Here is a 14464-nt window from a genome sequence, read left to right as displayed (position 1 = left end):
TACAGAACTGCTGTTGTGCTAACTTTATGTACATCTGACCAGAACTACTAAAGCTTATATGAGAAGTAAAGTTAATAATCAGAAAAATGTTGGCAAATGTGCAAACCCAAATTGTAAAAATATTTTATATTTTCTTTAAGCTATCACATTAACTTCTTCTCAAGTTATGATTCTATCTTTAAGTGAAGATTCAATTTCTAAAGTTTCTTGGAAAGAATTTGCAAACATTTGGATAAATACCATTTACCAAGCATCAAAAAGCCAAAAATATTCTCTTCTAGGATGATACCAATTCTGACTTGTACTTCATAATTTGCAAGTAGGGAACCTGTGTGACTTACCCTATTGAAGCAGTGTTCATGGTTGGGGCCATAGAAATGCTGGAGACATCTCACATTGTTTTTGTTGACGATCTTGTTGAAGAACTCATTGACATATTTGACAGGGAATGCACAGACAGCAGAGCGATTCATTGGTTCTGAGGAATCTGGCTTGCTTTGTGCAAACACCCCATAGAGAATGTCATCATTCAGGTTGGCACCTATTTGCCTAGCGAGCTGAGCCCCAGGCTTACTGACATATGCAGCTTGGAGAATATTAAACACTTCCTGCTTTGTGGATCTCTTTCTTCTCTTTTCCGTCAGAATACACTCCAGAGGCATTTCCATGTATGAATGCAATCCAGAGTCTGCGGAACAGAACCTGATTATTCTTGTGTGAAAAGTCTGGGCATCTAGAGTTTCCCTTTGGACCGTCAAAAAGTATATAAAATGGTTGCTTTCAAAGGCATGGACATACTTAATGGGGTAGGAATCTTGGAGCTCAGGTAGAACATCAATATAGGATTGGTCTGTCAAAAACTTAAAACCATCTTGCGTTTCCTTTAGCCTTCTCACTGATATTGAGTGCAGTGAATGATCTGGAAGGTAAGAAGAATTTATGGTATTGCCCACGAAGAAGTTGATGAATCGCTCCTTTTCAGACAGTAGGACTTTGGTTCCCAGGGCACTCACCACACAGTCAGGACACTGGTTGGTCTCTTCATCTGCCTGAGGAGAGTACATGCAGTGAACCTCCGACTCTATGTCCGCAGTATTGTTGGGTGGAAGGACGTGTCGCTGGCAGGTCCCTCTGTGGACACTGCCACAGCTAATGAGTTGATCGTCATAGTACGTGTCAACAAGCAGAGCCATGTTGATGTTATCTTTCCAAACACCCCCTGATAAATTGGCTTTGTGGCTGCAGTCCTGACATGGGAAACAATCTGGGTGTTCCAGCACAGGCCCAGTCTTGTACTCAGCAACCTTCTGAAGGTCTTTGTCATTTAAAACGTAAATGTAGTTAACGGCACCGAGGTAAATGTGATGTTTGTGCAAAACAACATTCTGAATGGATGTTTCTGCAGTGAAGTTAGGAAGCTGATATTGCATGTTCACATTCATCCTGGACTTTACTAGTGCCTCTTTACACTCCTCATCGCTCTTCTGTACGAAGGTAAACAGAAACACAAGAATGCCAGGTGCAAGCACAGCAGGAGACTTCATGGTGAGAATTTTATCTGCCAAAAGACGGTCAAGGCGAGAGCAGTTTAGTTGTCATTAGAAACAAAGAAGAAGAAACTGAGAGAACTATACCAGTTTGACTATTACAAACAAATCTTCCTAACTGGAATTCTTACAGTGAGTGAAAACAAAAAACTCTAGCTGGCTTCACATAGAGATGCATTGTGCAGTTGGACATGACTTTACATAGTTTTAATTTTAGAACTCAAGCCACGAACAAGTAATTTTAGAGAACCATTATAAGATGCAAACAATGTTCTGTATTAAGAACAATACAACAACTAAGTTAGACTCATTCAGCAGTGAAGTCAGAAAAATAGCACATTTCTTTCTTAACCCCTTGCTGGTTGTTTCATGTGGTTTAATATCTGTGGTTAATGACTAGGGTGGTATTTAAACTTTCTCAGTTAGTCAAGTAAAGGAACTGTGGTTCAGATTCATTTACTCTACAAATCACAGCAGGCATTGTTTCCTTGGGAGCATGTAGAATTACTAAGCTAAATTTAGCTTCCTTTTGGAAGAAAACAATCATAAATTCTAGAAGCAATATGATCACATGCTGTTTATAGGATTTTGTGTGCAGAGAAAAGGTATGGTTATAATTTGGCTATAATTGACCTATTGTTTTGGATAGACAAATGCTTAACTTAATGTAAGATCACTGGGAATGTAAAACCAGCAAGCTAAACATGTATAAAATATAATCTTTAGGACTAAAGTACTGGAATTATTTCTCAGGGAAAAACAACATATTGTTCATTACCAAGTCAAAAGCTATTTAGTTAAAAGAACGTTATTTTAACATTCCATTTTATGTGCATGGACAGTATTTCTACTAGGAAGCATGAGTGGACTTGTTATTCAGGTTTTAAAAACTTAAGGTGCACATTGTGAGTTCTACTTATAATAGTTACAGGCAGGGTTGGAAAAGAGAGGCCTTAGAAGGAACAGAAACCAAATAGCTACTACTTCACCTTCATTTTAAAAAATATGTAATTCTGACAGGACAAAAGGAGTCTCTAAAAACATACTGGGCATTGTAACTATGCCAAAGACTAACTTGAGGTCCATAAAAACACAACAGAATTCACTGTGCATGGCTCTGTGCTTGCAGTTTGGGAAATGGAACATGGCACTTACCCTTCAGTGAACTTACACTGAAGCTGAGATATGATACACATATGCAAAATACTATAGTACATGCTATTATGATTTTCTGTATAACAAAAACCAGAAGCTAAAAGCATCAAGACAGCAAAGTATGGCCTGTACTTGGGATTACTATGATCATGAGAAATATGTACAAGTCTAATACGTTTGAGATCCAGAAGAAAAGGACAATGCCTGTTTGGCTCATCACTTCATCTCATGGGCTTCATATAGAGCCTAGAACGAAGAAGGTGTTCAATAAACATATGTTGAATAAATGAGTGAATAAAAATTAAACAGTAAGTTCAAAGTCACAGAACAGATAAGTGTAGTAGCCAGAATCTGAATCCAAATCTTATTGATTCCAAAATTAAAGATAAGTTTATCCTACCAAATTGACAGGAATTACAGGCATTATTTAGGAGATAATAGAAAGTCACTGAAGGATTCTGAGGTAGAGAGTCATCTGAGCAAGGTTTTACTCTAGGAAGATTGATCTGGAGGCAAAGTGACTTAGAGCAGGTAGAACCTGGCAATGAGAAGGCCAGATGACAGGTATTATAGCCCACAACCAGGTAAAAAGGGCCAGAAGCAAGATGGTGGCCCCCAAAATAGAAAGGAAGGGATGAGTGAGAGTTATTTGAACAAATAAGATTTGACACCTAAATTGGTGGAGCACAAAAGACAAGGTAAAGGATAAGCAGTGTAATCTGGGAAAAAGTGGAATGGAACAAATTACAAAGCTAGGGTAGTCAGCAGGAGGAAGTTAGGCTAAAGATCGAAGAATATGATAAGCTGACTTTAACCATGTTGAGTTTGACGTGTTGTTGAGAAATGAGTGAAAATGATCTACCACAGGGATGACTAATAGGTTTTACACTGTTTACCAGCAAGCAGGTGTCTGAAGTAAGTGAAGAATGAAGATTCCAAGCAGATAGCATTAGTACCAAGCAACAGAGGAGAATAATGAAAATTCTGAGAAGCCTGCTCATATTGAGTAAGTAGCGCAATTGGTCTTGGGTGAGATAATATCCCTCTTGGATGAGACAGAGGCAGGCAGAAGCATGAGTGCCAAGTATCTGTCATCTCTGCATTAGAAAGAATGAAACTCCAGAACTTGATCTTAGTGGGATAAATGGGATTGTAATTGAAATAGAAACAAACTCTGCATGTTATTTGCACAGAAGTGATGGTTAATATCAAGAATGACTATGTCCCTGGAGGGACGAGGTGAAGGAAGAGAAGACAAATGAACCAGGTCTTGACAATATGCACCCTGGAAAAACTAGCGAAGGAGTCAAGGGAGGTAAGTTAGTTCAGGGAGGTGTCAAGAGAGCCAATATTGCGCTGTGTCACAGAAGGTGGGTGAAAGGCTCAGGAAAGTGGATGTAATCCATACAAAAGCTACTTGTTGACCTTCACAAGAGTACTTTCAGTAGATTCAACAGTGTTAGACACTGAATTGAAAGGGAATTTGTGATGAGGAGGTAGAATGCTTGTCAAAGGAAGGACAATGACAGTTGAGGGGACTTTAATTTGTAGGAAAGACACACTCATTTGTAGGTCTCTTTTCCTTCTAACATTTGTTGGGTATTTACTAAAGGCCAGACACTGTGGTAGATGCTGGGAATACAGAACACGGTACCTTTCCTGGAAACCTCACAGTCACTTGGTAGAGGCATGGGGTTGACAGAAATTATGGCAGTCGTAGGAAGGGCAAACAACCATACTGGAAATTATGCTAGAGTTGAGTCTTGAAGGACAATGAGGAATGGAAATTTCTAGTGGGAGAGCCATTTGTGCAAAGATACAGTGGCAAGAGAGAGTATGTGACACAATCAGGAGAAATACAAGTTGTTGAATCTAGAGAAGTGGGGAAAACAAAAAGGGCAAATGAGGGAGATAAAAGTACTTGATCAACATTCCAAGGGAGCAAAAGGAAGCATTTCCAAGAGCCCTGAAATGTAAGAAAAGCCTCTCTTTCTGAGACAGCAGGAGAGGATGAGATGTCAAAGATATAGGGACATTTAAGGAGTTTAGGGCATATGATCTCAATATCTAAAAATAAATTAGGGTATATGATCATCTGCTGAAATTGATGGTTACAGAGGAGTGACTAGGGACTTCAGGGTGTAGGAAAAAGTTTAGAATATCTACAGCAGGGTATGCAAACTAAAGTCAGCAAGAAATGAAAGAAAGGATTGTATAGTAGCTTTTAGGGCTTCCTGAAGATAAGACAAAATGTATATGACTTCCTCTTCACATTCATGAGATATGGAAAAAAACCAAGAAAGAAGGTTAAGGACACAATGATTTTCAGGATCCAAATGAAGGTATCTGATTAGGGGATATAGGCTTTAAAGGCTACAAAATTATAGTTGGACCAGAGGGCAAGGCAGAGCTTCATTAAGGAATAAACCATGTAATAGTAAAAATAACATGTACTGAGTGCCTACACCATGTGCCAGGCATTCTGCTGAACCTCTGATATTACTCTTCATAAACCCCTGTGACTTAGGAAGTATTACTATTCTCCATTTCTAAACAAGCAAACTTGCCAAAAGTCACACAGGTAGAACCAGATTCGGTCCCACATCTGGCTGACAGGAATCTGTAGAGTCTGTTGAATGCTTCACTAACACTGAAGCAGCTTCCTGAGCTAAGAGGGAGAGTGCACCGGAGCAGAAGCGAGACAGAGCTCTGGTTCTGGCCCTTTCCCTCTCTAGGTGTGCGACTTTAGACAATTCATTCATTCACCTCTGAGTCCCAGGGTCCAATGGCCTCACATGACTGCTCTAAGTATCAAAAAGAGATCTCATCTTTGAAAGCAATTTGCTCGGTTACATAGCATATGTGTGTGTGTGTATACATACATATATATATATATATATATATATGTATGTATATAAAACTATATGATTCTTACATGTGTACATATATTTATAAACACACATAAATGTGCTGTTTTTGTATATAATTCTCATTAATTTGAAATACACTAGAAAATTTTTGGCGCTGGTGGTGGGAGTAGCAGGGATTGTTAAGAAAAGGATTCAAGACAAATTGTCCTATTAGAGGACAATACAAACTACAAATATGTGCCTAAACCTTCTAGAATATATTACGTAGAAAAATTAAATGCAATTCTCAAAATGGTATCACTGTATCTACTGAAATTGGAAATATTAGTCTAATACATAATTTATCACTGTATTTTCTCTAGAAAACTAATAAGAGAAGAATATAAATGAACTATCACTGCCAAAGGAACAAAAAAAGCACTACAACCAAACTGCATCTTAATTGATGCCCATTAATAGTGTGGAGTGAGAATGACTTTTTTCTTCTAGGCTTTTTGAGGGAGCCTTCAAAACGATCATTTAAAAAAATATGAGGTATTTTATTATGTTTAAAAAACAGGTTCATATCTTAAGGTTGGTACGTAAGTCTTTCATGATGCTAAATCTCAATCAACTAGAATCCAAGAAAATATAAAAATACATTAACGGGTTTCTTTGTTATCTTGCTTAGTGAGATGGCAAATCATAAGAAAACCAGTAGAGAAGGAGAAAAAAAAAATCTACTTAACGAAAAAACCATGCAGAATACCTCTGGAGTTAGTAACTCAGTCTCTTATACTTTCTTTACATTCTCTTGATAGCAAATACTGATGCAGTTTTTCAGGTTGAGAAATCAAAGGTTAATTTTTTAAAAAAATTTATTAAAGCAAAAATACAGGACTAGGGCCCATGTCAACAACAGAACTTTAAATTAAAATATGGGTTTCTGTTTACTCCACAGATAAAAAGAAAACAAACATCCTGTTTTACTGATCATTCCAATTAATTAAGGTCCCCATTAACAACGGTGTATATTGGTCAGATTAGATCATCTCCGGGAAATGCTTGTGTCCTTCACAAGTAGTGGAGGAATACTTCTGGAAATATATGTTGCTGAGCCATACACCCTGATGATGCTGCCAGTTAACTTATATCTGAGTGACTGAGTGCACAGGCTCTGGAGACAGACTGCAGGGTTTGAGTCCATTCGCTGTCTATGTGACCTTGGGTAAATCTTTCTGAGCATCTATTTTCTCATCTGAAATATGGGAGTGATTACAGCACCTCTCTCGTGATGGTCACTCTGAGAGGGGGATTCAGTGAATGAATGCTTATAAACCTCTATGAGCAGTGCTTGGCACACAGTAAGCCAATAAATATCTCTATTATTCTTTGTTCACGTGTTCAACTAATACTTTTCGACCATGTAGTGTATTCCAGATGCTGTGCAGAGTGCTGAAGATACAAAAATAAGTAAAACACTTTCAAATTGTGAGATCTCAAATTAGTCAAGGAAACAAACAGACGACAGTTTAAACTCAACATGGAAATGTCTATGGGAGCCCCTCAAGGGAAAATTAGCCAGGTTAAGGGAGTCAGGCAGGTCTACCAGTCAATCAGTCGTGGTCCTTTCCTCACAGCGCACTCACAATAGTGAAGCTCAGCATGCGGTTCAGGGGCATTACCCTGAGTGTTGGTTGTGGCAGTACCGCTACATAGTTGTACGACCCCAAAGCACTCACCCAGTTGCTTTGGCTTTAGCTGCTTTCTTATTTGCAAAATTATAGTGTTGAACAAGTTGTGTGATGGAGTCCTCTGGAAACAGCTAATGGGAGCTTATCGTGTTGGGAGCATCTCTTCCCAACTCATGTCCAGTGACCTCATCTTGGTAGCTTCACATCGGCCGTGGTGGGAGTATTTACACCATAGAAGTTGGCAAACACTACAAATCAGAGCCTTCCCCCCACGGAGGGATGGTTATTAAATACCTACAAGCATACCCCTGGGTTGAACTGATGAACTTTTGAAGTATATTCCAACTCTAATAATATTCAACTCTGAGGTTGCTTTTCTACAACTATGTTTTACTCCAATGCCATTGAATTGGCATTTCTTTTCCTTCTCTATCATCTGCCAGATCAGGCTGTGTGAGCAATTTTAATATTTATGTTGGGAGTGACTCCAAAAATACTTTCATCTTTCATATATTTTTGCCTTGATATATTTACTCCTGTGATATGCTTGGATCAGGCTTTCAATATAAAATGTCTTTTTACTGTTTGCTTTTTCTTTCTTTCTGAAATAGTGCTGGCCATTTAACCAACTTTGAGTTCCTTACTAAAAGGAACACGTAAAGATGATTCAAACAGACTGACTAATTCATTCTCTTAAAATGTCATGCACATAGCAGGTGAAACTGAATCATTCATAAAACATTTCTTTATTTCTTTTCAGTTGATACTTAAGATAATCTCACTGGCAATGTATTTCCTGGGAGTGATTATCTCAATGGCACCTTTGTCATTAAAGTTTTCGTATTTAGGGGTATTTCCTTTAAAGAGGACTGCTCTATTAGCTACAAATACTAGCTTAACGGAAAGGTAATACCACCTACTCAACTCTGTATGCCATCTATCTACCTCTAGTTTTCTCTTCTGGAGAAGGAAATGGCAACCCACTCCAGTACTGTTGCCTGGAAACTCCCATGGATAGAGGAGCCTCGTAGGCTGCAGTCCATGGGGTCAGTAAGAGTCGGACACGACTGAGCGACTTCACTTTCACTTCTCACTTTCATGCACTGGAGAAGGAAATGGCAACCCACTCCAGTGTTCTTGCCTGGAGAATCCCAGGGACGGGGTGCCTAGTGGGCTACCGTCTATGGGGTCGCACAGAGTCGAACATGACTGAAGCGACTTAGCAGCAGTAGCAGCAGTTTTCTCATTTATTGTAACGTGCTTACATTGGGCTTTTCATGACCTAGAAATCTAGAAATATACTTAATTCTCTAAGAATTCATTAACTACCTGAGCCTATCACCATTACTACTGTCACCATCACTGTCCTCATCAACAAAAATTTGTCTCAAAGCATATGCCTGTGTTGTGAAAGTCGCTCAGTCATGTCCGACTCTTTGCAACCCCATGGACTGTAGCCCACCAGGCTCCTCTTTCCACGGAATTTTCTAGGCCAGAATACAGGAGTGGGTAGCCGTTCCGTCTTCCAGGGGATCGTCCCAACCCAGGGATAGCCTCCAGGTCTCCTGCACTGCAGGCAAATTCTTTATTGTCTGTGCCACAGGAAGCCCCTATGTTGTAAGCAAGTACTGATGCCTCATGAAAAAATACGACAGGTGTTATGGAATATGTTTTGTAAGGGTGATACCTTTAAAACTTTGAAATGCATAAATTTGCTTTCTTTAGAAATTTTCTTAGAAATCATAATATTTTATAACTATATAGTCAGTGCTTTATATTTTACAAGATTCGGTCCATTATATAAATTCTTCTAATCTGAATGTTTTCTTAGAAGGTAAGCATTGCTCACGTTTTTTTAAGGAAGATGGAAAAATCCCATGTTTTTATGAAAAAAAATTGAGATTCAAAGAGGATAAAATATTATCTAAAATATGAAAAACATGCAATCTAGTTTTTATATTTCTATTTTTAAAAAAATATGATGCTTATTTGGACTGTTTCAAATTATTTGTATTTCCTAGAAAAGATTTCTGTTCTAAAGGCACAATATTTTGAAAAAATTTTCTGTATTTACTTGCACAGCCCCGACTCGCTGTACTACTGGCAACTCTTTTGAAAGCTCTCCCCTATCTGATGGGGCTATCAATCACCTCCTCACCTGAAGGTGAGCTTGGAAACCAGGCTGGTCTGTTAGTGAATTCTATTCCTTTGACCCAGAGCCTGGTCATGGGTGAGCATGTGACTAAAGCAAGGCAACCAGAGTCTTTGGGGCTTAATATAGATACTGGGAGGAGATCTCTCTCTCTCTTAAAGATCACCAGCTCTAAGGATGATGTTAATTTGTAGTGTTTGATGACCATTTTGTCACTGTGTGGAAAAAGCCTGCCTCGGCATGAAAATGACCCAAGGAATAGAACATCCTAGACATGGAGAAAGGCAAGTCACTAGTGCTATTGCTGAAGTATCCATTTCTACTGGGTCTTCTTCAGCTAATGAGAACCAGTAAATTTTTCCTTTTCTCCTTTCTTTCTCCTTTTTTTATCAGCAGTTTCATTGGGATTTTTTTATTTCTTGTGCCCGAAGAAGTCTTGACCAAATAATGTCTACTCGAAGATTCTACAAACTTATGAATTCAAACTTAAGTGCACAAAAGAAGCCTTATATAAAATATTCAAGTAACTGGAAAAGATGGTTTCTTTATTTACTTGAATAATTAAGTATTTCATTCTGCATTTGGAAGGTATCTTCTACTTAAAATTTCTGAGGTGCTATAGTAGCTTTTATCCTGCTCTATAGTTTCAAATTCTTTCTCAATATTTTAACATAAAAATAGAAATAATCTATTTGATAGAAATCTTTCTATCAAAGATAGAAATAATGTATCTAAGTGAAGAGTCAGGATATAAAAACTAGAAAACACTTCAATCCTGCTTTTAAGTGTATAAAAGGGATTTATGATGATGGAAAATGGCTGAGGTCCCATATTAAGGAAATTGCAGTCATAAAAACAGTCATGGCTAAATTCTCCAGGATGACTTACCAGAGTGAAATACTAAGGAAAATTCTTAGCCTTTTCTACATTTATATATTATTTCCATTAATTTAAAAAAGGGTGCCCATAAAAACAAGGTCAAGGAAAGAAGATCCTAATAGGAGATTCCTGATAACATTTAAAATATTGTATTTAAAAAAAAAATATTGTATTTATAAACACTCATTACTTATGAAGTCATATCTTATCAAATATTAATCAAATATTTGTGAGCTTGCAATGTATACCATGCCCCTGTATAAATAGAGAGTTTCTACCCTCAAAAAGTGTACAGTCTGTGGGTTGGAAGACAGTAAGATAAATGCTAAAAATCTAAATGTGCAACCTAAATTGAAAAGTGACAGATCTACTGGCTTGTTGAAATAGCAAATTTTAAAATATGCCTAATGTAACATTTAATTCTTAGGTCTAAAGTTTTAACACTTAAGTGTTATTATCATCAATAAACCTAGCTGACTTCAGAAAGATAAAATAATACACGTCAAAAATCCTTTCCAATGTAGCCAGACACTACCTTGACGATGATTTCTAACAGTAAGCCAAAGAGACCTAAGGAGTCTTCATGATTTTTCCCCACATGACTACTCTTTTATATGACCACATTTAAATGAGTCAAAATACACATGATTTAATTTTATGTCTAATATTTACAGATTATTTTGCTTGACAGCATTGTTCCCAATAACTCATAAGCCTTCTGGAGAAGAGGGCGTGTGTAGTGGAGACAGTACGGGCTTCGGGGTCATCACACTTCAATGTGATGTGAATCTGGGCTTTACCATTTACATACCTTCTGACCCCGAGTGTCAGTTTCTTCATCTAAAACATGGGAATAATAAGGGTACACATCCATGGGTTGGACAGGAGGGTTAAAGATAAATTAGGAGACACTGGAATTTGGCATTCAATAAATGCTGCTTTTATGCTCATCTTCCTAAGTTGTGTCTTAGCCAGTTTCTCCCTACCCTCATCAAAAATGAGGAACTTGGCATAGTCCACTGGGTGAGCCCACTCCAAATACTTGCCGACTGTTTCATCACCTTAGCCCTCTCATCCACAGTTTAAATAGTGTTATTTCTTATTTTTCCACCCTTGGCCATCTTGCAGTTTTCCTCTTAAGTTATTTCAAGTTCCTGAAGTCCTTCTTAAATTGTACTCTAAGACAAAGGCCACTGTAAGGGCCTTCCACACTAACACAGAACAACAAACAAGGAACTGGTGTGTGTGTGTATGTGTGCTAGTCACTCAGTTGTGTCTGACTCTTTGCGACCCCATGGACTGAACCCCAGGTTCTTCTGTCCATGGAATTCTCCAGGCAAGAATACTGGAGTGGGTTGCCATTTCCTTCTCCAGGAAGGAACTCTTGCTTTACCTCTTTAAAGAAAAGTAAATCCACATCACCACTGAGGCTTAGCAAATGAGTATACAGAATGTTTAGTTAAATTGAATTTCATATTAAACAATGAATAAAATTTTAGTATAATTATGTCCCATGAATGTATACTACATGACAGTATGAGTTGTAAGCAAACAGAAAAATAAGGGAATAATTACTGTTTTTTATTAACAGAACTTAGATTGAAACTATTTTGGCCAAACCTATCTATCTGTTGCAGTAGAACAGTACTTTTTAGGTTTTTATAGCACACATATGTTGCAAAAGTGCATACTTTTTGGGGGGGTTGTTGTTGCTGTTTTGATGCTGTGTGTCTAAAATATGCTGTTTCTGAAGTGATTATCAAGGTAACCTGTTCATAACAGGTGGTTTTAAATATCCTGTGAAGATATAACCATGTAAAAGTAAAGGCTTTTTTTTCCCCTAAAAATCAAGGAAAAGATTTGTGTGCTTATTACAGTCTATATGGCAACCTGTCACTGACATGAGATTTCTGAAACAGAAAAATAATTCCTATGTTTATTAGCATATTTATAATAAAAAGCTTATTAAAATTCATATATAGGTTTCTGTAGGAGAAAATAAACATGGCACAAAATGATTTTAATGTGTTATAAATATTATTTTGGTGGCTGCTCTAAACAATTACTCTTGATTATTACACAAATGTTTCTTTGAAAGTGACCCAAACAATGCTCTTACTCAGATTTTTATCTAATACTGTATCCCTTCTTCCAATAAACATTTTAAAAGTTGAAAATGGCTGAATCATTGCACAAGAAAAAGCCAACCTCCATTTTCCAGCTGTAACATATGATTGAGATCATTGTCAACTCTGATATGATACTAGTAAAGATAAAAAGAACTGAATTCCATTATATTCTCAAGATTATTCTTCACACAGTCTTACTCTGTTAGTAAATATCTTTGTCCTTTTAGGAATGGCTGAAAGTATTCAACTTCTGGGAATTAAGAATAAATGGACATTTGTTTTATCATTGTGCATATTGTTAAAAAGCCCTGTTCAGAAAATACATTGAACTGTCAGCATCTTGATTGACGGACAGCCTTTGTCCCATTAATAAGCTGTAGGTCAGGTAAGAATGTTTCACTGCCCTTGAAAATGTGAAGATTAAACTTTCAATACTGAAGTGCTAAGATTCTTGAAATCCCATAAAACTATTTAAAAATATTTTTCGGCCTAATGGAAAGATGCAATTTTATAGTTCAGATTGTGCAGAAGGGCTATCAGATTTTGTTCAATTAATCCAGAAATCCTGAATAACTCAAACCCACAGGTCACATTTGAGAAACATCTAAGTAAACGAATTAAATTAAAAAAAAAAAAAGCCTAGCAATCTTCTCTGGTTGCACTCAATTACAGGATTTGATTAGGAAGAACCTGACTGAACGACCGGTCTGCATGTGAACCACTGAAGGGAGACACGGAGAGGAAGCCGGTACATTACTCATTAATGAATCAGACATTTCCCTCCCTCAGTGGTTGAAAATGCTCTCAGTATAAGACACAGTGAATTCCAAATGGGGAGAGCTGTGCTCAGGAGTGAGTTTATATAACTGATTAATCTCTTCCGGTGTTACCTAGAGCAGAAATCAAATGCCTGCAGAGGAATGCTGGTGGTAAGTGGGCCTATTTATGTCATGGCCACTGTCACATAGAGAGCAGCACCCAGGGTAAGACAGAAGAGGAGACACATAAGAATGCCAAAGGCCAGGCTGTGACCTTGAAATATGGAGTGGTCAAGCGAGGGGGGTGCTCTCCTTTACCACTATTTGCACTTAGTTCTTAGGGTAAGTCTGAATTTTATTTTGCTCACAGATGACAACTTTTCTGGAAATCAAAGTTACCAAGTAGACTCTCTAGCACTGAAGTGAACCAGGGACACTTTTCAAGGTGAATTTTGTCAGTATATAACATTTTCTTCTCAGGCAAAGTATAGAAAAGCTTTTAGAAAACATGAAAATAATGTGAATGGAAGAAATAACAAAACTGGCCACATTTTGTATAAATGTGGATTCCTTGGTAAAAATAATGCAATTCTGTGTTGAGAGAAAACAGCGTGTAAATATCACTACACTGAGATCAATAATCAGAGAATAAAAGATCCAAATAAAACCTTCCACAGAAATCTTAAACTTTTAAATAAAGAGTGCCAAACAAAGCAATCCTCGTAAAAATAGAACAGAAAAGTAAGAACAGAATCCAATATCTGAACCTCAGTAAACACTCTGCATCTTTGAAAAATCAATAAACCAAAAGGTTAGGACAACTTAAAAACAAGTGTGTTCAGGATTGCATTTATATAACTGATCAAGGGAAAATAATTCAGAGCAGCGTATGTGTGTTTGAGGGAGAGAAACAGAGAAGAGGTCAAGATATCAAAAAACTTGCTAACCATACAGGTGCTGCCCACTGCTTGGCAGTCCCAGCCTCCTGTCCCACACACTGCCCTCTGGGCTGTGCATTCCAGATGGATGCACATCTCTGGAGAAACATAGGGAAGGTAAACCACGGTAAAGGAAGGGGCCACAGAGTATTTCAGAGTGAAGTTATTACTATATCGGATAAGCTGGAGTTGCAAAGGGACAGTCAAGGCAGGAGACAGATACTCTGGACAGAGACAGCTATGCAGATGCAGTGGGGAGAATGTGCAGGGCTGTTTAGGATGCTGTAACTGGCACAGAAGCTGTGTGGGCTGGGCTAGGTGTGGTTGAAGTTGGAAGGTTAGGCGGGGCACATCACAGAAAGT

At 37.8% G+C, this 14464-nt stretch overlaps 1 protein-coding gene across 4 annotated transcripts in view; it reads right to left on the bottom strand.

Moving 5' to 3' along the window:
- The window catches only part of MET (MET proto-oncogene, receptor tyrosine kinase), a 110921-nt gene that overhangs the window by 81590 nt on the left and 14867 nt on the right, over positions 1-14464 (bottom strand). For all 4 annotated transcript variants that reach the window (XM_070468771.1, XM_020874467.2, XM_070468782.1 and 1 more), the window contains exon 2: positions 342-1558. In XM_070468771.1, the coding sequence (XP_070324872.1) occupies positions 342-1544 (1203 nt within the window). In that variant the 5' untranslated portion in view covers positions 1545-1558. The remainder of the gene's footprint in view (positions 1-341; positions 1559-14464) is intronic.

This window comes from Odocoileus virginianus, chromosome 1, assembly GCF_023699985.2.
Source record: "Odocoileus virginianus isolate 20LAN1187 ecotype Illinois chromosome 1, Ovbor_1.2, whole genome shotgun sequence".
Classification (NCBI taxonomy): Eukaryota; Metazoa; Chordata; class Mammalia; order Artiodactyla; family Cervidae; genus Odocoileus; species Odocoileus virginianus.
This window is presented reverse-complemented; position numbering and strand designations above follow the sequence as displayed.